Here is a 22,344-nt window from a genome sequence, read left to right as displayed (position 1 = left end):
CATGAGCGTTGAATGCGCCTGAGTTCAGGTTGCTGTTTAAAAACAGGGTCTCTAATGCACTGTTGGAGGTCATGTCAATGTCAAAACTGTTAAAGGAAAGCTTTGGCAGGAGCCCTTGTTAACGTTTACCCTCCTTTAGATCAGGGGTCGGCAACCCGCGGGTCTAGAGCCGCATGCGGCTCTTTAGCGCCACCCTAGTGGCTCCCTGGAGATTTTTCAAAAATGTTTCACCTTTTTTTTTCTTCTTTTTTCTTTTTTCCTATTTTTTTCTTTTCTATTTTCTTCACGTTTTCTTTTTTTTCCTTTTTTTCTTTTTTTTTCTTATCCTTTTTTTCTTTTTCTTTTTTTTCTTTTTTATCTTCTTTTTCCTTTTTTAATTTTTTCTTCTTTTTTTCCTTTTTTCTCTGTTTTTCTTCCTTTTTCCTTTCCTTTTTAATCTTACATTTCAACTTTTTTCTCAACATTTCAACTTTTTTCTCAACATTTCGACTTTTTTCTCGAGAAGGTACTTCAATATTAATCGTGACATTTCGACTTTTTCTCAAAATTTTGACTTTTTTCTCGACATTGACTTTTTTCTCGAAGTGCATAATGAAAAAAAAATCTTCCCCCAGTCATAACTAATATAGAAACATGCAGCATGTGTTGTCTTCATTCTAAGGCTTATACAAGACTTTACATTTTTTGCGGCTCCAGACATATTTGTTTTTTGTGTTTTTGGTCCAATATGGCTCTTTCAACATTTTGGGTTGCCGACCCCTGCTTTAGATCCTTGCTGTCAGAAAACCAGTGAAATGCCAATAAAAATACATAGATTTGTAGATTCGATACTCGTAAGCCTGTCTCAAAAGTATACTTTTGCTTCTGCTTGTTGATTCTCGGGGGTAGATCCTCAGATCAATGCGGCGGACGGCTCTCTCACACCTGATGCAGCAGAGATTAGAGATCAGCAGTGGTGGACAGACCAGCATCCTCTCAAAAGACAACATGCTGACTGCATGTCTTTTTTTTGGCAGTTTGCCTCTTTTAAGCTTTTAGCTAAACAACGCCAGATGTGCACTATTGAACTGGATGTTTATTCAATCAATTTATCTGACAGGAATATTGTTTAGGAAAGCGCACTTTTAACGATATCTTGCAGACGCACCCACAGCTTCAGCGTGATAAATAACCTTCTGCCTCTGGAGCCTTTTCAGAGTTTGGAACTAATTTATAGTCCTTGGATTTTTACCAAGACTTAACCTAATTACCCCAAAGCAGATATGGTAAGGAGATGGATTAGGAGGTGTTTGAGGGGAGAGGGACAGGACCTGCTGGGAAATAAAGGACTAAACCTGAAACAAAGGCTTGGTGAGGGCAGTGGAAGGGCTGATGACGGGCAGCTTTTGGTGTGAGGCCAACCGTATTTTTTATTGAAAATATACAAACTCTCAAAGAGGATAATGGACAAATATCAATTTAAATGCAATATGAAAAGAAAGGTGGAAAAAAGGGGGATTCTTGTAAGAATACAAAAAAAACATGCACTCTAAGAATTAAAAAGTGCATATAAATAACAAAATAGATTAAACATTTGAATTCACATAATGGAGCATAGAAAAGGAGAGGAATTATTAAATTAGAATAACAAATAACAAGCAATATCTAGACTTATTTTACTTGCTTTTATGTTTTCCACTCTTTTGAGACATGTGAAAAAAATCTTAAAACCGTTAATTAAACCCCAGAAGGAGGGTTTACAATTTCTCCATTTGGCACAATGAATACGGTACTTACCCAGTAACAAAATTATATTAATAATATCAGAAACGGAAAATTCCAAATCATCCATGAAGAAAATAATATGGCTTAATTCAAAAGGTGGAACATTATTAATTTGAAGAATTATCCAATTGTGTATGTCTGTCCAGAAACAACGAGACAAAGGACATTGATAAACCAAATGATCCAGTGTTTCTTCATCCTTTTTGCAGAAGAAACATTGATCTACCTCAAATTAAAATCTTTTTTAAGAAATTCTGCCACAGGATAAACCTTATTCATCATTTTAAAATGTACTTCTTTAACTTTAGGCAACATAGGCCAATTTAATAAATTTGGAATGCGCTTTGTTTAATGTGTTTATATTTACCATGCAAGAATCCTGTGGAATTATCCTTCTGCAAAAGTCATGGAACAACCATAACCTTTAGTTTGTCACAGCAGAAGACCAAACTGGGACTTGTTGGTCCATTTCAGTCAGAGGTCACCACAATAATCTCGACAGAGAACTTCTGCTCCAGCTTCTACTTCAGGGGTCATTTTAGTTGAAATAGCCGATGTCTCTGCATTATTCAGTGTCAGTGCTTCTGACTGGATTAAGGTGGTGAAAGAACATCGGTGCCATTTGAAGGATGTGAAAGGAAAGTGGACATTTTGAGATGCAGTCTTTCACAAACATTTCCCTTTCTTCTTAGAGATTGCTGCTGATCCGACACGACAAAGGATTTCTTCTGACACACCGAGCAGCGGATGTGATTAATGGCTTTTATGTGTAATGAGAGAAGACTTCCACGTTACTTTCTGGGACTTCTAGCTTGAGCCGCTGTGAAGTGAATCACGCATTAAGGATGACAGGAGTGGCATTTTGTGTTTAAGCCGTGAAATTTAATTAGATTTTAATTGAATGATCTCGAAAGGGGGGATGTATTGTACTAAAGCAGGAAGAGTAGTAGCAAGTGAGCTGAGGTACAAATCTGCAAGGTCAGGGTAATGGTAATGTATGGAAAGAAAATCGACTCAATGAATTTGTGTGTGCATACTACTTGATTTGTGCGTAGAACTTGATTTGTATTTGCGTATTATCTGATTTGTGCTTATTATTAGATTTCTGTGTATTATTAGATTTGTGTGTAACTCACTCGAAGTTACGGACAAAACGATAATTACGAATTCAAAAAGCCTCCTACACACACAAATCGTTAAATACGTACGAATCCCGTGATACACACACAAAGCTATAGATACACAAATGGTTGTGAGACTCTTCTCACGCCTCCAAGAAGCCTCATAGATTCCTCCGTACATGGTGCATTTATGGACTGGTGGAAAGCTGGGTCATCTGAACTGAACTCTCATCTAGTCCAGCGTTATTAGTTATAAGTACAAATACTTTGTTATCTTACTTAAGTAGAAATTTCAGTTATCTATACTTCACTGGAGTAATTATTTTTCAGACGACTTTTTACTTTTACTCCTTACATTTTCATGCAATTATCTGTACTTTTTACTCCTTACATTTTAAAAACAGCCTCGTTACTTTATTTCATTTCGGCCTTTAAAAAAAAACTATCCAGTTAAATTGCTCCATCCAGATAGAGTGAATTTGGTTGCTGTTGGATGAGAATGAATGAATGAATGAATGAATGAATGAATGAATGAATGAATGAATGAATGAATGAATGAATGAATGAATGAATGAATGAATGAATGAAATACTTTATTTCGAACATGCTAAAAATATATATATATATATATATATATATATATATATATATATATATATATATATATATATATATATATATATATATATATATATATAAATATATTTAAACCAAAGAACAATAGTTAAATAATAATGATGATAAATACAGTATAATACAAATCATAACAATCATAAAAAAAAACATGCCTCACTGGCATGTTTTTTTTTTTCTTTCTTTTTTTTTCCTTTTTTGTTTTTTTTTTCTCTTTCTTGTATAAGTAAACAAGTATAAACATAATACCATTCCGACACCCTATTGGTTTGTCCGCGTCTGCTCTCTGAAACACATGTTAATGCTCAATAGTACACATATATGGTTCTTTAATATATTTACATTATACAAAGATGCATTCATTTTCAATGGCTTTTGACCTTAATGGCTTTTTTCCCCCTTACATTACTTTTACTTTTATACTTTAAGTAGTTTTGAAACCAGTACTTTTATATTTTTACTTGAGTAAAAAACTTGAGTTGATACTTCAACTTCTACAGGAGTATTTTTAAACTCTAGTATCTATACTTCTACCTGAGTAATGAATGTGAATACTTTTGACACCTCTGATACTTAGTTACTTACGCTAAGAAGGTAAACCTACTTCAGACCCCTCAGACCCATCACCGTCTTCTTGCCACCAAAGATCAAGTCCACCACTTAGCGGTCGTTGGTTTAAAATATCTAATTACATTTGTAAGGTTCATAAATGCAGATCTGTCCATATAAGGAATTAGAGAATATTACAAAGTAAATGTTTTATAACCACGGGGTGATGAGATATTCTTTCTTACACAGACCCAATTTTTCACAATTTGTTACAAGTTTAGAGGAAAGTAAGTATCGAAGGAAATGACGCTGGACTCAGATGAAACTCAGATGACCCAGCTTTCCACCAGTCCTTAAATGCACCATGTACGGACAAATCTGCGAGGCTTCTTTGAGGCCTGAAAAGAGTCACTAAACCAATGTGTCTGTATCTACAGCAGATTTGTGCGTATTTAATGATTTGTGTGCGTAGGAGGCTTTTTGAATTCGTAATTATCGTTTTGTCCGTAACTTTGAGCAAGTTGCGCAAATCTAGTAATACGCACAAATCAAGTAGTATCCACACACAAATGTTTTGAATTTTCTCTCCATAGTAATAAACTATAATGGGAAAAGACTCGAGAGTCAAGGCAAGCTAAAAACTCTATCCTGGAGAAGAGGCATTAGTGTCAAGTCTCTGTAGAGAGGTGTCGGAGTCTGGATTATATTCCTGCAGCCTGCAGAGCTGAAGCGCACAATACTGCATTCCCCGGCATAACTGGTTCTACGAAAAGCTTAATCAGTTCTTTCATGTGAAATAAGTGTCTCTTTGTCATGATGTCTCATGTTAAAAGATAAAATGCGAGAATAGAGGGAATGCGCATGACGCCACAGATGCAAATTCACCGCGGGCTTCGCCCACTGAGTGTCAGAAAGACTGAGTGTCAGAAAGACTGAGTGTCAGAAAGACTGAGTGTCAGAAAGACTGAGTGTCAGAAAGACTGAGTGACAGCGTAAACTTTCAGTTTGAGCAACTGGAAAACATCTAAAATGGGAAAGAGCTGTTGTGTGATCGACTGTACTCATAGATTTAGCAAGAAATCTGAGTTATCGTTTTACAGACTGCCGAAAAATAAGCTTAAGAGAGACAAATGGATCGCTGCAATTCACAGAAACAACTGGATTCCAGGGACCGAAACGTGGATTTGCGGTTCCCATTTTGTATCAGGTAACAAGGGCGAAACTTTAGTTTCAGAGGTGGGGGGGACACAAGTAGGATGGGTAAATTTGTGCGTGTAGCTGTAGCGTGGATGTGCAGTGTGGCTTTGTAAGACTATGTGTGTTTGTGAATGCAAACGATCAAACGATTTTAATATGCATTTACTTTTTTAGACACTTTTTAACTTTTTTTTTGCCCGTTTTGGGAAAATGCTGAATCTGCATTCTTGGCCAGGCTTGATTTTTCATTTTCAAAAGCTTGGGCACAGAAAAAACATAGGATTCCATTGACTCCTTGTTTATAATGGAGCTAAGAAAATTCACACCACCTCTTCTCTTTTTTGCTTTTTTGCTTTTTTGTCCCGCTGCAAAAATGGATTTTAAACTGAGCTGCCGGCTCCTCTTCATTTCTGCGCCGCGTCCTGGCTGTCTGTCTGTGAAGGCTGATTTATGGTTCCGCGTTAAATCGACGCATCCTAAGGCGCACTGTACGTTGCGCGTCGCCGCGTACCCTACGCCGTATGCCCTGCGTCGATTTAACGTGGAACCATAAATCAGCCTTGAGCAGCATTGATGGGAGAGGGGAGGGGAGGAGGAAGGAGGGAGAGCGGGGCTGCCGTGCCGTCAGTACCTTCGCACAGAGAGTCTTGATGATTCGCAATTACAGGCTGAGCCTACCGTTAGTTTTTAAACTGTAAAAAGTGGGGGGGACAAAAACCTGATTTTGAAAAGTGGGGGGGACATGTCCCCCCTGTCCCCAGTGGAAATTGCGCCCATGTCAGGTAATGTTGGATTTTTGGGTAGCTAACGTTAAACGGTCAAATCATAAAGTTCGGTGTCCTCATCACTTTAATTTCACCAACAAATCCTGCCTTGAAGTCCGACCAAGCGTCAAGACTTTTGTCTGCCTTCAAGCTTTGCTTCGTGTATTTCCCCGGCGTAGAAATTAAGTACATATAAATATCAGAAACTGGATTCGTGGCCTAATATTAATGTCCATGGACCACTGGTTCTTGGGGTAACTGTACGGGTCACTGTCAAGTCCAACTGATGTTGATTTAAGCCGATAATCGGCTGTTATCCCGTCTTCTCCACTAGTTGCAGCTGTTTTTACTGATGTTTTTACCACTCAGTGCGAGTAAGGGGGCTGGTCCAGTGGGGAAGTGACTATTACCAGCAGAAGTTTTCTTGCAGTTATGCTCCAAATGCTTAGATCCCCGGTTTGTCTCAAGGTCCTCCTGTGGTTGGATGTTTGTGTCACATCCATGACGTCCAGGAGGAAGACCCAGCCTTTCTCTCTGTGTGTCTGCAGTTTGTGGCTCAGCCGAACTGCCAGCAGCTCCTGGCCACGCTGTGGTACGACGGCTTCCCCGGGTGGAGGAGACGCCACTGGGTGGTCAAGCTGGTCACCTGCTTCATCATCGGACTGTTGTTTCCCGTCTTCTCACTGGTGAGGACACTTTATTTACACCCTTCATAACGGCAGAGAGGCTGGCAGAAGCAACAAGAGCTAGTAGAGGAGTTGGTCCCTCTTGTGATCTTATTCTTCAGCCTTCTTTTGTCGCTTTTCTCACGTATTTAATCTTAAATAAACCTCTTTTCTTACCTCTTTTGAATGAATGAATGAATGAATGAATGAATGAATGAATGAATGAAGTTTATTCAGTCATGACAACACAAAACACAACATAAAAAAAAAACAAAAATAAAACATTGTGCACAGCATTAAAATTTCATACAAAACCAATAATCATGTGTTGAACAATGATTGAAAAGGCATAGGCTGAAGCAAACTGCTTATAAAAGCCTATCCTATATTACCAACTTTCTTTTTGTGGCTACCAACCTCCAGAAAACCAAAAAGAGAATAGAAAAGTAAAGAAACAACAAAAGGCAAAGAAACAACAGAAAAGCAAAGAAACATTTACAGATAGTCAATTGCACTTAAAAGCTTCAAAAATAGCTTTACAAACCATTTTCTTATCATTTTATTTCATTTTATTTGTTATACTCTTAAATTAAATACTTATGATTTTTGAAAACCACGCCAAGTTATGGATAAGCCCTGAATGCAGGTGTGGCATAGAATTGTCAAATTGGTTTAATTCACCGTACAAATTGTTACAGATTACTTTTGTAATACTGTATTTGACCCGGTTTTTGTACGTTTTGACCGTATAGAAACGTAATTCTTGCCATTGTCCCATGTCAGTAAAGGGTTGAGCAGCAGTGGAGCGACACGGTCTCTTACTAATGTACAGGCAGATTGTAGTTAGCAGTAGGCTATGGTTTTACTCCGGTCCGAGTCCCAAACTCTGTTTTTCATAACTTGGATTCCATTGGATTTTTTAAGAACAACAGAGTTGGGGACTCGGACCGGAGTAAAACCATAGCCTACTGCTAACTAGAATCTGCCTGTACATTAGTAAGAAACCGTGTCGCTCCACTGCTGCTCAACCCTTTACTGACTATGCAACAGAAAACTCTTAACTGCCGGGCGAGCTCAGCAGCAGCTCTTAAAGGTATAGCGTCACAAAATCAACACAAATCAAACAGTGTATTCCAGTTCTAACCTAAACACATTCAATTAGCATCAATCCAAAACGATACTAATCAATATGCAAATTTGAGATCCAAATTACAACATAAACAATATAAAACCAAAAGAAAACTTATCATTGCCCCATACAGTAAGAATGAGATGAACCTGCTGTACTCTACTGCCCTTACTTTTTAACAACTTGAGCTTTTTATTATTTTACCTCTTATCATTTTATTTCATTTTATTTGTTATTTACTGTTTAATTGTGTTTTTAATGTTGATGTAAAGCACTTTGAATTACCTTGTGTTGAACTGTGCTGTACAAATAAACTTGCCTTGCCTTATTGACTGTGTTTTCTGTCTCCTTCCATCCTCTCTCTCAACCTCTCAGATCTACCTGTTAGCTCCCAAGAGCGCTCTGGGATGCGTCATAAAGAAGCCCTTCATCAAGTTCATCTGCCACACGGCGTCCTACCTGACCTTCCTGTTCCTGCTCCTGCTGGCCTCGCAGCACATCGCCCGCACCAACCTGCACATGCAGGGCCCCCCCCCCACCGTGGTGGAGTGGATGATTCTCCCCTGGGTGCTGGGTAAGTTCTACACCTTTCTGGGATCTTGGACCCGCTGCAAACTTGTGATCAACTCTTAGGAAGTTTGCAAAGTTCAAGTTAGCCCCGAATCAGCTGCTGTAAATCCCAACATGATATATTCTTCTTTAAGTCTCTTTTTGTCGTCTGTTTTTCTTTTCCGGTGGCTCAGAGTCTGCTACGTCCAGAACAAGAAGTATTTTTTTAATACGAGCCATCATCATCTACTTCTTTTCTTCTTCTTCTTTGTGTTACTGTGCTTATCGTGTTCTTTGTTTTGGTTTTCTTAACATTACTGCAATTTCGATGAGGGTTCCCCCAACAGCTTCCTGCAAATATTTCACAATAAAAGCATTTAACTGAAATGCTACGGGGCTAATAATCATAATCATTTGGAAAGGATGCACATTGTGTTACGTTTGTTATGACACTGCATGACACGTTTATTAACAGTGTCATGCAGTAACTTCGAAAATGCAAATAGTGTAAGATTTGTTATTAAAATACAACGAATAACACTTGTAAAGAGTAAAACAAGGTCATGTTACCTTCTGTAGTTTAGGTAGATGAAGGTCTTGGTCACATTTGAGTAATAAAATAATCTATTTCTATAAATGTCAAATGATGGATTTATAAATCTAAAAAATTTAAAAACATATTTATTATTATTTATTATCAAGGACCCCTTGCAATTACACCACGGACCACTAGGGGTCAGATGGACTCAAATCTAAGACACAACGTTTTTCTGGAAAACTTAAAGCTGTTTATGAAAGACTTCAATTCCTAGCCTTTGAAGAAACATGAAAAACACACGATAAAGTAAAGACATTTGAGAGGTAGGAATAGGCGATATTTTACCGTTCACGATAAACCGTCAAAAAAATTCCCCACGGTAAGAATTTGTCATTTCGCGGTAAAAACGATAAATTCCTGTTGATGATGTTTTTGTGTAAAACTGATTTATGGTTCTGCGTTAAATCCACGCACAACGTACGTGAGGAAAAGAGAGGAAGGAAGGAAGGAAGGAAATGAGCAAGAAAGGAAGGAAGGAAGGAAGGAAGGAAGGAAGGAAGGAAGGAAGGAAGGAAGGAAGGAAGAAAGGAAGAAAGGAAGAAAGGAAGAAAGAAAGAAAGAAAGAAAGAAAGAAAGAAAGAAAAATTCCCGTTGATACGTGTTTGTGTAACAAACATGGCGGATCTGAGTCATTCCAGTTTTGCAGTACAGGTGTAACTAATTTAATTGGTTTTTATTAATTCAATTTAATTGGTGTAGTTTAGTAGCATTTAGTATCTTTTACAGCAGTGATTTGGCTCCAAAGACTGAATGTGGTGATAGATTTATTATTACAAAGGTGGAGTTGAATTGGTATTTTTTTTTATCGTCATTTTTATCGTTATCGGGATAAATGCCAGAAATTATCGTGTTACATTTTTTAGTCCATACCGCCCATCCCTATTGAGAGGGTAAACCTTTGGTCTTAATTGCCCTCATGCTTATCTTTTTGTTTTTACTGTAATATGTATCATGAAAACACGAAGGCTCAGATGGTGAGAGTATGTTATAGAGTCATAACGTCATCCAACTCTGAAAAGAAAAGAAAAGAAAAGAAAAGAAAAGAAAAGAAAAGAAAAGAAAAGAAAAGAAAAGAAGAGCAGCTCCGTGAGGACAGGAGCATGTCACTCTAAGTTAATCTCCGGTGGTTCAATCCCTCCGGTCAGGTGAGGGCAGGCTTTTGCTCTAGTTTGGTAGACGTCTCAACGTAGACGTTTGATTCCTACAACCCCTCTTTTTTTGGAGGTGTAGCTCCAGATGTTTTCATCCGCAGCCGAGTGTGATTACGTTGTTGACACCATATAAAAAAAAAAACTGCATTAAATGGGAAAACAAACTTGAATTAGTTTTCAGAGGCCTAAAGGCTGTACGTGAGAAAACACCTTAATTAAAAGCAAGGGGCCATTCATTGGATAAAAAAGAAACTAGAGGGCAGGAAGTCAGTGCTAAGGGAGCAGAAAGAATAAGAAAGAGCAGTAAACCCTGAGACAGACCCATGAAGTGCATTGATGGAAGGAATTAGCTGTCATTGTGTACCTGAAATTTAGAAAACATATTCTTCTTCTGGTCATATTTGAATTTGGACTGTCCCAAATCCCATTTTTTACTTTGGCAGTAGATTACAGTGAATATATTTAAAGCTTCACTTTTGGGAAAGAGGTGACATAGTGAGTGTTATGACGTTCCATAATCTGAGCTAGGGGTAACATATAGATGTTGAATAGAAATGATCCACATCAACACATGTGGATCCATCGTGCCTCGAACGGCAATACTTTTTTCAGTCAAAAGCGTTACCGTGGTCACGCTAGATGCCAAGAAGCAGAAAAAAAAAGTGAAAATTCGGACACTTATTGGTCGGCCGAACTTTATCGTTTCAAATGTTCCCAGACTCGGTTTGCTTCAGACCAAAAGATCTTCCAACCTCATTATGCATAATTATTACAGTTTTTGAGATATTAAACTTTCAATTAAAAAAAAATGTCCATTTGACTTTGGACGCTTGTTGCTAGGCAACAGGTTATCGCAGGGACATGATTCAAATGTTTCAAAACTTGGCTGAAACGATTTCTCGAATAATCCGAGTAATTCGATTACAAAAAATGATCGAAATATTTTCTCTGCCTCGAGGAATCGTTTAATTTTGCAGCTCAAAGCAGGTGTTTCGCCCGGACTACATTTAATGCGGTACAGCGCGCTGACGCCGCGCACATAGAGGAAGAAGAAAGAGGCGGCGGATTTGTTTGGTTTTAGTAACATGCCATGCTCAGGCAGTCTGCAATGGCCCAGACGGGAGACACATGTAGCTCAGTTTTCTAACTTTTATTTTCAATCCACTCTATTTTCTTCTGGTCCGTTCTCCTATATGTTCCCCCTCTAACCCGGTACATACATAGGTTCCTCTAAACATCTGTTTCCGCTACAGTTTGAACTAAAAGAAAAGGCAGAAAATGTCAGAAAAATAAAAACGTAATAAAGCTAACTGGGTAGTTTTCAATTTTAGCTCTGTAGTCATTCATGGATAAAACATCAAGCAGCACTCCAATACAGCAGGTCTCATAAGTTTATTTTGAACACTGCCAAAACTCAAAATCTTATACTTTAACTTAAAACTTAACTAGAACTTAAAATGTGCTTGACACAAATGAAAGTTCAATTGAAACACGTGGGAAAAACACCCAACCTTTTAAGTTATGTGTGTTATCAGGTGTAATGGCATTTTTAGGTTAGAACTAAGATTTCTTGGTAAGATCGTTAGTTTTTTGAGTGAAGGCAGTGAATTTGGTCAACTGGTATAAGTTCAGGGTTTTTACAGCCATGAACCTACTGTATTATATAATTTAGTCTTAGTGATGTCAATTAACATCAACTAACATCTTATGTGTATTTATAATTGCTCTTTAACTAAACAAAAATATGTTTTATCTGATTAATTCGATTAATCAATGGAATTTTCGGTAGAATACTCGATTACTAAAATATCCGATAGCTGCAGCCCTATTCAAAACTCGCCTCGCTGTGGACTACAACATATTCAAATTTCATGAAGCTGTGATTTACGTAAATTTTAAGTCAAAATGCCTGCCTAATGGCCCCATCCCCAAAGGTTTATTAAAAACCTTTAACGGTTTATTAACAACCCAAAACTGCTTTTTGGCCATTATTAATCACCCTAAACCACACAACGTAACGAATGGCCGCACAACACTGAACCGGTGAGGTCCACACACAGGGGTAGAGCTACCTTGTTCAGTGTTGTTATCTTGTTTGGATGACTGAACAATGACAATGACCAGAACCAGGGGACAATGACCAGAACCAGGGGACAATGACCAGAACCAGGGGACATGACTTGTACGCATGACTGAGTCGCCCCCGGCACTCTCGGTCTGCAGAGCAGCATGATTGTGGACACGTCGGTGACTATATGTGAGCATTGCTCCATAGTGAAGTTCATAGTGAGGGAGTAAAATCACTTTATTTTACCTTCATTTCCATAACCCCAAATCACAACGAATGCAGAGGTGGGTAGTAACGTTTTACATTTACTCCGTTACATTTACTAGAGTAAGTTTTGGGAAATTTTGTACTTTTAGGAGTAGTTTTGAATCACTATACTTTTTACTTTTACTTGAGTAGATTTGTGAAGAAGAAACTGTTTCTCTTACTCCGCTACATTAGGCTACATTGAGCTGTTACTTTTCTTTTATCCCTTTTATCCACGTACGTGTCAATCTCATGACATCACTGATGATTCTTTGGGAAAAATGTTTGTTTTTGAATGTTTTGTCACATTTACACAGACTCAAACACACACAGAGTTATTTTTTATTTTTTATTCATTTTAATTTATTTTATTGATTTAATTTGCCTGAAGATGATTATTTTTTACTTTTGTCTGTTTGAATGGTTGTGTTAAAAAAATAAATCAGACGAGACGTTACTCAACAGTTACTCATTACTTGAGTAGTTTTTTCACCAAGTACTTTTTTACTTTTACTCAAGTAATTATTTGGATGACTACTTTTCTACTTCTACTTGAGTCATATTATTCTGAAGTAACAGTACTTTTACTTGAGTACAATTTTTGGCTACTCTACCCACCTCTGAACGAATGTCATCTAAAGAAATTATGGTATAATAATAATTTCACTTATTTCAAATGAGTCCCATTAACACATGCCAATATCTATTATGATATTAATAATAAGTTTTAGCCCTAATTGGAGAGGTCTTTAATCACCATTAAAGCAGCTGTTCTTGCAAAACTGCTATTTATAGCCCAAACAACTAAATAAAACTATTAAGAAAAAAAAGATTAATGCAAAATCTGAATACGTCGGTGACATGTCTACTTAGTTGTTTTTTTACACCATATCAGGGTTAAATTGCACTTAAAAATCATGAGAAATCCATGAAGGGCACTCGTTCTCATTGCACATCGTTCTTTCCTTCATAGATACGATTTAATTTGCATGAAAAAGCACCTGAACTGTTTTGGTGCATGAATGATTTATGATTGTGGTTCTTACCAGGCAGAGAAATGTACGGGATATGAAAAATACGATTTCTGGCTTTGCTCATTTCACTGACGTCCACACCGGGGGATTATGTAAAAACTTTTTATTGATAAAAATAAATATCAAACACTTTATTTCCTAGTTTCTTTTTCTTATCCCGTTACACTCCAGTTGGCGAACCCTACTGCAGAGGGGCAGGTGGGCATTGAAAATAGGCTGGAACTTAAAAGGTTAAGTATCAGTGAGTGACAATAAATGCACACTTGAAAACTTGAATTAATCACCACTTGGCCAGCAAGCTTAGATGATTTAAAATGACAAATTTTCTGCTCCTTTTTCCCCTTGATTGGTAATCAGTGAGTGTGTCCACACAAATGTGTGTATATGCAGAGATATATGTTGTCAAAAAGCTTGCAAGTGTGTGGAGGAGGTGGTTTTTGCGTACGTGTGGGTGGGTGCAGGTGGGTGGGTGAGAAAAATGAGAGATTACATCTTCATTTTCTCTTGCAGAGCTGACACCAATCACTTCCAAGTCCCGACTACAATCACACGGAAAAATATGAAACCTTCTGCTAAACTCTGTCAACTCCCATCTGACGTCTTCTCGTGCAATACTGAAAAGTGAATGTGATGTTGTTGTCAAAGGGAGGTGTAGCTGCCCTTCAAACAAAGCTGCACATATTATTTTAAGAAAGCCTTTTAAAGATAGCAAATAATGTTTGGCCCAAACATTTCCCACATCTTCAGTTTTCTTTGGGCCACATTTGGCCTTTAATGACATTGTTGACTCAAGATGCGTGTGGTTGCCTAAACCTGACCACATGTTCACCAAACATGGCCTAAATGTGCAGTTTATGTGGGCCATGCCTGACAACATCTAGCCCAGGGGTCGGAAACCCAAAATGTTGAAAGAGCCATATTGGACCAAAAAACAAACATGTCTGGAGCCGCAAAAAATGAAAAGTCTTGTATAAGCCTTAGAATGAAGGCAACACATGCTGCATGTTTCTATATTAGTTATAACTGGGGGAAGATTTTTTTTTCATTATGCACTTCGAGAAAAAAGTCGAAATGTTGAGAAAAAAGTTGAATTGTTGAGAAAAAAGTCGAAATGTCGAGAAAAAAGTCGAAATGTCAAGATTAATGTTGAAGTACAATCTCGAGAAAAAAGTCGAAATGTTGAGGAAAAAAAGTCGAAATGTCGAGAAAAAAGATGAAATTTTGAGAAAAAAGTCGAAATGTCCAGGAAAAGGAAAAAAAAAGAGAAAAAAGGAAAGAGAAAAAGAAGAAAAAAGGGAAAAAAAGAAGAAAAAAAGGAAAAAAAGGTCAAACATTTTTGAAAAAGCTCCAGGGAGCCACTAGGGCGGCGCTAAAGAGCCGCATGCGGCTCTAGAGCCGCGGGTTGCCGACCCCTGATCTAGCCTCATCATGCTAACCCCCAACCAAAGCAATGAAGGATGTTAGACTTAAAAACTAATTTGTTTAGAGCTGCGTGACTGAATTATTTAATCCATTCTGAATTTAAATTGAAACCATGTTAATTTCAGTACTACACTGTAACTCTAAAGGAACCAAGGGTTTCAGCATCCCTGCAGTTTTTTTGAAGTTACCTTCAAGAAAAATCTGTGGAAAAGCTTGTATGACATTGCTGACATTGTAATGTAAAGTTGCGTGTCATCTGCATAGTGATGACAACGTATCCTGTTTATTTTAATCTGAGCTAGCAGAAGCATGTAGATGCTAAATAGGTGGGGCCCCAGGATGGAACCTTGAGGAACTCCACATGTAATTTTTGTCAATTCAGATGTAAAATTACCTACCGACACAAAATAACCCCTGTCCTTTAAGTGACACTCCAACCAGTCAAGTACTATGGAATAAGGTCTGACCCAATTCTCTCATCTCTTTAGTACTATACCATGGTCAGCAGTGTCAAATACTGCACTGAGGTCCAGAAATCCCCGCCCTGTGGTTCTTCCACAGTCTGTGTTTATGTGTCTGTCTTTGAACACCTTGTCAAGGGCGCTGAGTGCTGTGATGAGCAGCATGACTGGAAAGACATCAAAGTGGTCAGAGTTAAGAAGGTGAGGGTTAAAGGGTAGCTGGCCAATCAGCTCCCAGGGTGAATGAGTTGTTGCCACCGTTGGCTGCTCAGTTACCACCACCAGCTCATCAACAGCTGCCTTTAACTGCAGACTCCAGCTGCAAGATATAGCATTTGCTAACATCTCTGCAGTCTAATCCAGTTACTTCTACTGCACCATAAATAACCTGCTGTGTGTTCGTGTTGTGTGTGTGTGTGTGTGTGTGCGTGTGTGTGTGTGTTTGCTTGCATGTTTCAGGCTTCATCTGGGCAGAGATCAAAGAGATGTGGGATGGAGGATTCACAGAGTATATCCACGACTGGTGGAATCTGATGGACTTCGCCATGAACTCCCTCTATCTGGCCACCATCTCTCTGAAGATAGTGGCCTATGTTAAGGTAAAGGGAATAAGGTGGGAGGAAAATGAGGACGATGGAGTCATAACGCACTCAGTGCTTCATGATGTTGCAGAGAAATAAAACCGATACCATGCAGCGGAGTGGGTAATGGTGCTCTGAGGGAACGACGGGCTGCAGGAAGACAGATGTCTGCAGTGTGTTGCGCTGTGAGGGGAGGGGGGAAATGATTATTGAACAACAAGAATGTGTTTCACAGTTAGCAGCAGTGCAGAGCTCTGTGCTTATGCGAATCCTTGTTTTGTGTCTGTTCTGCTATTAAACTGAATGATAGCCGACATGCAATTGAACACAAAAATGCATCAGCGTTCCCATAAAAGGAGGATGCTGCTTTGTAAATGCTGAGTTACATGATTTGCATTATCTTACATAAATACTTTTCACGGGTTTGATGAAGAAAGAAGTGCATTTATTTGCATCTTAAACTTAGAAATGGGAAGGTTTATAGCTGTACCACTGATAGTTTAGAGCAGGGGTCACCAATCCTGGTCCTTGAGGGCCGGTGTCCCTGCAGGTTTTTAGATGTTTCCATGCTTCATTGCACCATGATACAAGTTACTGTGTCATTAACAGAATTGTGCAGCCCTGGATGACAAGCTGATGACGATGGTTAATTAGAATCAGATGTGTTAAAGCAGAGAAACATCTAAAACATGCAGGACACCGGCCCTCGAGGACCAGGATTGGTGACCCCTGGTTTAGAGTATCCTCGAGACAAGAGGCACCACGTGGCTGATAACGTATATTTACTGGCCTACCTGTTCTTTTGAATTTGGTGGTGGCATCTTTACAATTACAATTCTTCCAAAGGTCGAGGCAGATGATGCTTTTTGAGGAGAAAATCAATACAAAGTCAGGTGATGAAGCGATCTGTGGTTGGGTTTACTGTGGTGCCAACTAGTGGCAGACTGGTGCAGTTGCTCCAGAAGGACTTAAGTACATCTCAGTTACTTTTCCATCTCTATTTCCTTTTTGTGAAACACAGAAAACACTACTGGGTACTTGGCAAATCCACACAAAGTACTATTTGACAAAATCAACTATGTGTTGATACAAAAAAGGTTGACCTTCTACGCAGAAGATCATTGGCAACGTAACTGGCAATGTTAATTTGAAAAGACGGCTGCCAGCTGCTAACTTGGCTCTGTTATGGCACTTTTCCACTAGTACCTACTCGGCCCTACTCATCTTAACTTGGCCTGGTTTCTTTTCCATAACAATCCAGCACCTGGAGCAGAAGTAGGAGGTTGGAGTGAAACTACTATGACGTATTTGATTGTGTGATCTAAACGAAGAAGACAACAACACTAAAGATGTAGAACCTGGAGGAGATGGTATATGTGCTGCTGGATCTGTGGCTTGTGTTTGATATCAAGTTAAAAAATGAGAGTGAGACAAGCTTCAAGCGGCGACGCTTTTAATTTTTTTAGTTTGTCCCGGTGCTGCTGAGAAGTACGTTGGTAGCCGTGAGCAGCTATGAAGTGACAGAGCTCCTGGTAGATCTGGTCGTTCCTTATCGCCCGTCTAGATCCCTTTTTAATTCTCTCCTCAGCCACCAGGTTTATGAACATCTGCACCTCAGCGTTGGATCATAAAACAGACTTCTGCTGCCGTTGCTGGTCGAATAAAATGAACAAGAAGCCGTCAGAGTCGCTCTTTCGCTGATGTCACATCCAATCGGTGGCCTGTAGTGTGATGACGTCAGATACAGCCGACTCAGCCGCTTAGAACCTCGGCAGAATAGTTACAGAAAAAGTATCTACTCGGCACGGCTAGACCCCTTATGGGAAAGAACCAAACCAAGTAGAGGAGAGCCGAGCTGAGTAAGTACTATTGGAAAAGCGCCATTAGAAGGTCTGCTGGCTGCGTCCTGGTGGCTACCGTCCTCTAGCTCAGCCACTAGGGGTGGGTATTGGGAAGGACCTCACGATACGATACGCATCACGATACTTGAACCACGATACGATACACATTGCGATATCCCTATTATGCGATATCCCGATTATTATATTCTACATAGTTCACCGAAAAATTTAAAAATGCATTACACATCTTAAAATCCAAGTTGTATATATGTACATCAGATGATAGTGATGGATCTTAAAATCCGAGTTGCACCTTCATCAGATTATAGTGACAATTCATGGGACAAACTGAGTCAAAACAATGTTTTATTATAACTATACAAGCTAAAGTTACAACATATTTGTATATGTTTTTCATATTATTTACATCATATGAAATGAACATTAAATTTAGTATGAGGTTGCTTTAATTATGTGGCAAATGATAATAAACACAAGAAAGATGGGTACTAAAACCAAGGACAGGCACAGTGATCAGTCAGTATAGATATAAATCCATAAATAAATAAACCTCTGTCCATTATTTTTCATTTTTTAAGGACAGGCAATTGTGTTATATAAAAAATAAATTATAAAATGAAATAAAACGTGAAATAAAACCTAAGCTCAGTGCAGGGCCCTCCCAGGGTTGGTAGAGAGTGGCAATGCCCAGGACTGTCACTTAGGTAGGAGCACTGGGTGAGAAAATGGGAAAAAAATCGGGGATAAAAAATATTTAAAAAAAAAAACAAAAAAAAAAAATAATCGATATTCAAATTTTTAATATCGATATTGAATCGGCTGGAAAAGTATCGCGATATATTGCCATATCAATATTTTTGCCCACCCCTATCAGCCACACTCCGTCTTGGTGGCTCATGTCCTCACTTGCACGGTGAGTTAGTGGTTTGCACGTGGTGTTTTAGCTAAACTGAGTGAAGCAAACAACAAGTCCCACCAGCTAAGGACCAGAAGCTGCTCATTCAGCCTATAGCCTTGGCGGCTGATGGACAGTACCTGCTAGGGGCTAGTAGTTTGAAACAGCTTTTTATTATATCAATACACTTACAGATACAGACTCTCGAGTCTGCCCACAGATCCAGGTGACTATCTGCAGAGACTTGAACATCTCTACTCAGGACTCTTTCCCCTAACGGTTTGACTAGAGGTAATATGTCTTGGAAAGCATTTTATGTAAATGTTATCAAAGTTAAAAACTTGATTATAGTTGCATCATGACTTTAAGAAGTCAACATTTGAAAACTGCCTTGCAGAGCTTATAAGAACTAAAAACCTGACCGGTAACAGAACCGTAGACATCGGCTATGGTGACCTCTGACATTTAGAAGGATATGTTAACATTTAAAAGTCACACTTTGATACCCTCTGTCTCCCTGGGAACTCTTACAGAATAAATAAGGCTTTGTTTACCTCCACAAACATGGCTCCATTCATGCACAGCAGGCCTGTTTCTGAAGAGCAAATAAAGTAATCATAGAAACGCACACACACCAGACGGCGGGGCCATCTGTGGCAGCTGTGAGTCAGTGATGGTGGCGGTTGGTCGTCCTACGCAGGTCCCACAATCACATGCGTTATAGTCACATACATACATACTTACAGACTTAAAATGCAACCATGACTTTACATCCACACGCTGACAAATCTGCAAACACACAGAACCCGCAACCTGCACAGTGTACTTTACTTTTATATTTTGCATTCAAATGTTCTTCATAAGTCTACAAAAACAAGGGGGAGATGTGTGGAGGAAGACGACTCGTGTATGAGATTAGCCAAAAAAGTTGCCGCAACCTGAAATGCTGGAAAACATCATGATGATAGATGTTTCAAATGAAAAGAAGCCGTTGAGGCTGAGTCTGGCTGTTTGACACGACACGTTCACCGAGGTCCCGCTACGTTGCAATACCGCTTCTGACCACATGGGGGCATTCAGATCTGTGTAGGGATCAGAGATGGGCCAGCATGTCTTGTAATACCACTTTGTCCCACTAGAGGTACACTTAATTATGCCTTAAGGCCCTGATACACCAATTTTCGGCCGTCGGGCCGTCGATGAGTGTCGGTGCGCGTCTGTCAGCACAGTTTCCCCGGTGTGTCCCGCACGCCGCCACAGGTTGGCCTCCCATCGGGACCTTTTCAGCCAATTCGACATGTCGAATCGGCGTCGGGACGTCGGTCATCAGCTCACTCTGTGATTGGCTGTTCCCAGAATTTCCCAGAATGCTTTTCGTCGTCATTTGCGGACTGAATCAACAAAAAGAAACATGCCGGACATTTTTTATTTTTTTGTGAATAAAATCAATATTTTGAGTTTCTGCATAAAAATGCGTTTTGATTACATTTCTAGCGAGAAATATATATTTTACTTTCATAATATTCAATCAGTGAATATACATAATCACTCGCTTTCCTGTTGTTGCAAAGTCTTTTTCAAACCTCGCCAGAATAAAGGCTGATTTATGGTTCCGCGTTACACCAACGCAGAGTCTACGGCGTAGGTTACGCAGCGACGCGAGGCGTACGCCGTACCCTACGCCGTAGGCTCTGCGTCGATTTAACGCGGAACCATAAATCAGCTCCCGAGCCGGCAGGCAGAAATCTTTTTTTTTTTGGAGCAAATTTCTTAACAGGCGTAGCTACAACTGTTAGATTTCATCTATTAAACCAACATTTATCTTCCTAAATGATTTATTCCAGCCAGCGGTAATTCTCCACAGAGCTGCAGGTGGTTTTGTATTGCACTTGTGTTTTCTCAATAAAGCTTTGAAGAAAAAAAAAGAGCTGTCCTCCTCCTTGAGCCCCTGAATACAGACTACCGCTGCCTGCTGGTATGGAGGGGAATTACCTCTCACGCATGCGCAGAACGTACGTGCTAGTTCGCCGTTGGGTGTTGTCTTCGCGGTGTGTCTAGTGCTTGTTTTTGAGCCCGACCCAGCCCGACACAGGTGACGCGAGGCGACACAGCAGTCGGCCGACAGCGGAGGACGTCGGATTGGTGTGTCCTGGGCCTTACACCAGGGGCTGACACAGGAACCTTGTGATATGCTGCCACCTTGTGGTCAGAAATGGTATCACTACTTAGAGTGGCTTTTAGAAGGTAGGGAAAGGGAAAGTTTCAGGTCGATTTTACACAGGAAGTAAATGGGTTGAGTGCAGTCCAGTTAAACACAGTCAATGTCAGTCCAATTACAGGATGGTATCATAATATTCCTATTAAACATAATTAATTTTAATCAATCTCATTCCAAATGGGTTCATTTAAAATTGATATACTAGTTCATTAAAAACAGACTAGCTAATTGCATCACAAGATGATGTAGAGGAGCGACTTTAACATGAAGAAACCTCCAGATGGGTAGAAACGGGACTCGGCATTTGCTGCCAAACTGTAAGACGTTGGCTTAAAGAAATGGGTTTTTCACACAGAAAAGTTAAAGTTAACACCCGACCAGAAGAGCACATGGAAACGTGGATGACTGGCTGAAAGTGCTGCTTCAGGGATGGACCCTGAACACATCATGGGTCCTGCCATGTTGAAGGAGATTTAGTTGGACTTTTACTTTGGTGCAGGTCCCGACATATTCAAAATGTTGGTCCGAAGCAGTGGCGTCAATTCAGTCGAAGCTAAGGTATGGCAAGGTTACAAGTCACAGAACTTAACTAGAGTATCAATCAACACGTCCAGCAAATACTCATCACAGAGTCTGCTATGTAGCTTATCTGTGTGGTCAAGAAAATTGGAACTTTTTCAAATGCAGTCTCGCTCACTGCAAAAACTCAAAATCTTACCAGGAATATTTGTCTTATTTCTAGTTAAAATGTCTCATTTTTAGTCAAAAAATCTCATTACACTTAAAACAAGAGTCATTACCAGAAAAATAACTTGTTATTTGACCATTTTCACGTGTTTCAAGTAAATTTTCACTTGAAATGAGTAGAAAAATCTGCCAGTGGAACAAGATTTATCTTCTCATTACAAGCAAAACAATCTTGTTCCATTGGCAGATTTTTCTACTTATTTCAAGTAAAAATCTACTTGAAACAGGTGAAAATGGTTGTTTTTGAGTCTTGTCTTAAATGTAATGAGATTTTTTTTAAAAATGAGACTAAAAATGAGACATTTTAACTAGAAATAAGACAAATATTCTTGTTAAGATTTTGAGTTTTTGCAGTGTATAATAACTAGTGAAATCGATCATGTTGTTCTTATTTGCATTTGTAGTTATTCCATAAATGTATTTAAAAAAAAAAAAAAAAAATTTTACATTTAACTCTTGAAGCAAAGGTGTGGCGGCTGCCATACCTTGCCATACCCAATTGACGCCCCTGGTCCGAAGAAGAGCAGCACATTTCCACCGTCGTTGATGTTCTGTGATCTGTGAGGTAAAGGACCAGCAGAGATGGCAGGGTTTCACTTCACAGCAAAAGTACAACCATTAATGACGTGTTGGACACTTTCCTGATCCCACAATTAACTTTGGTACCAAACAAGTTATTTCTCAGGTTGA

General features: G+C 39.1%; 1 protein-coding gene across 1 annotated transcript in view; it reads left to right on the top strand.

Moving 5' to 3' along the window:
• trpc5a (transient receptor potential cation channel, subfamily C, member 5a) overlaps nt 1-22,344 on the top strand; it is a 260,870-nt gene that overhangs the window by 153,362 nt on the left and 85,164 nt on the right. Inside the window, exons 9-11 of the mRNA XM_061709480.1 lie at nt 6,577-6,714; nt 8,198-8,396; nt 15,811-15,950. Coding sequence (XP_061565464.1) covers nt 6,577-6,714; nt 8,198-8,396; nt 15,811-15,950 — 477 coding nt within the window. The remainder of the gene's footprint in view (nt 1-6,576; nt 6,715-8,197; nt 8,397-15,810; nt 15,951-22,344) is intronic.

The sequence above is a fragment of the Cololabis saira genome, chromosome 20 (genome assembly GCF_033807715.1).
Source record: "Cololabis saira isolate AMF1-May2022 chromosome 20, fColSai1.1, whole genome shotgun sequence".
In the NCBI taxonomy this organism is placed as follows: Eukaryota; Metazoa; Chordata; class Actinopteri; order Beloniformes; family Belonidae; genus Cololabis; species Cololabis saira.
The sequence above is the reverse complement of the archived record's forward strand: the minus strand, read 5'-3'. Positions and strand labels throughout refer to the sequence as shown.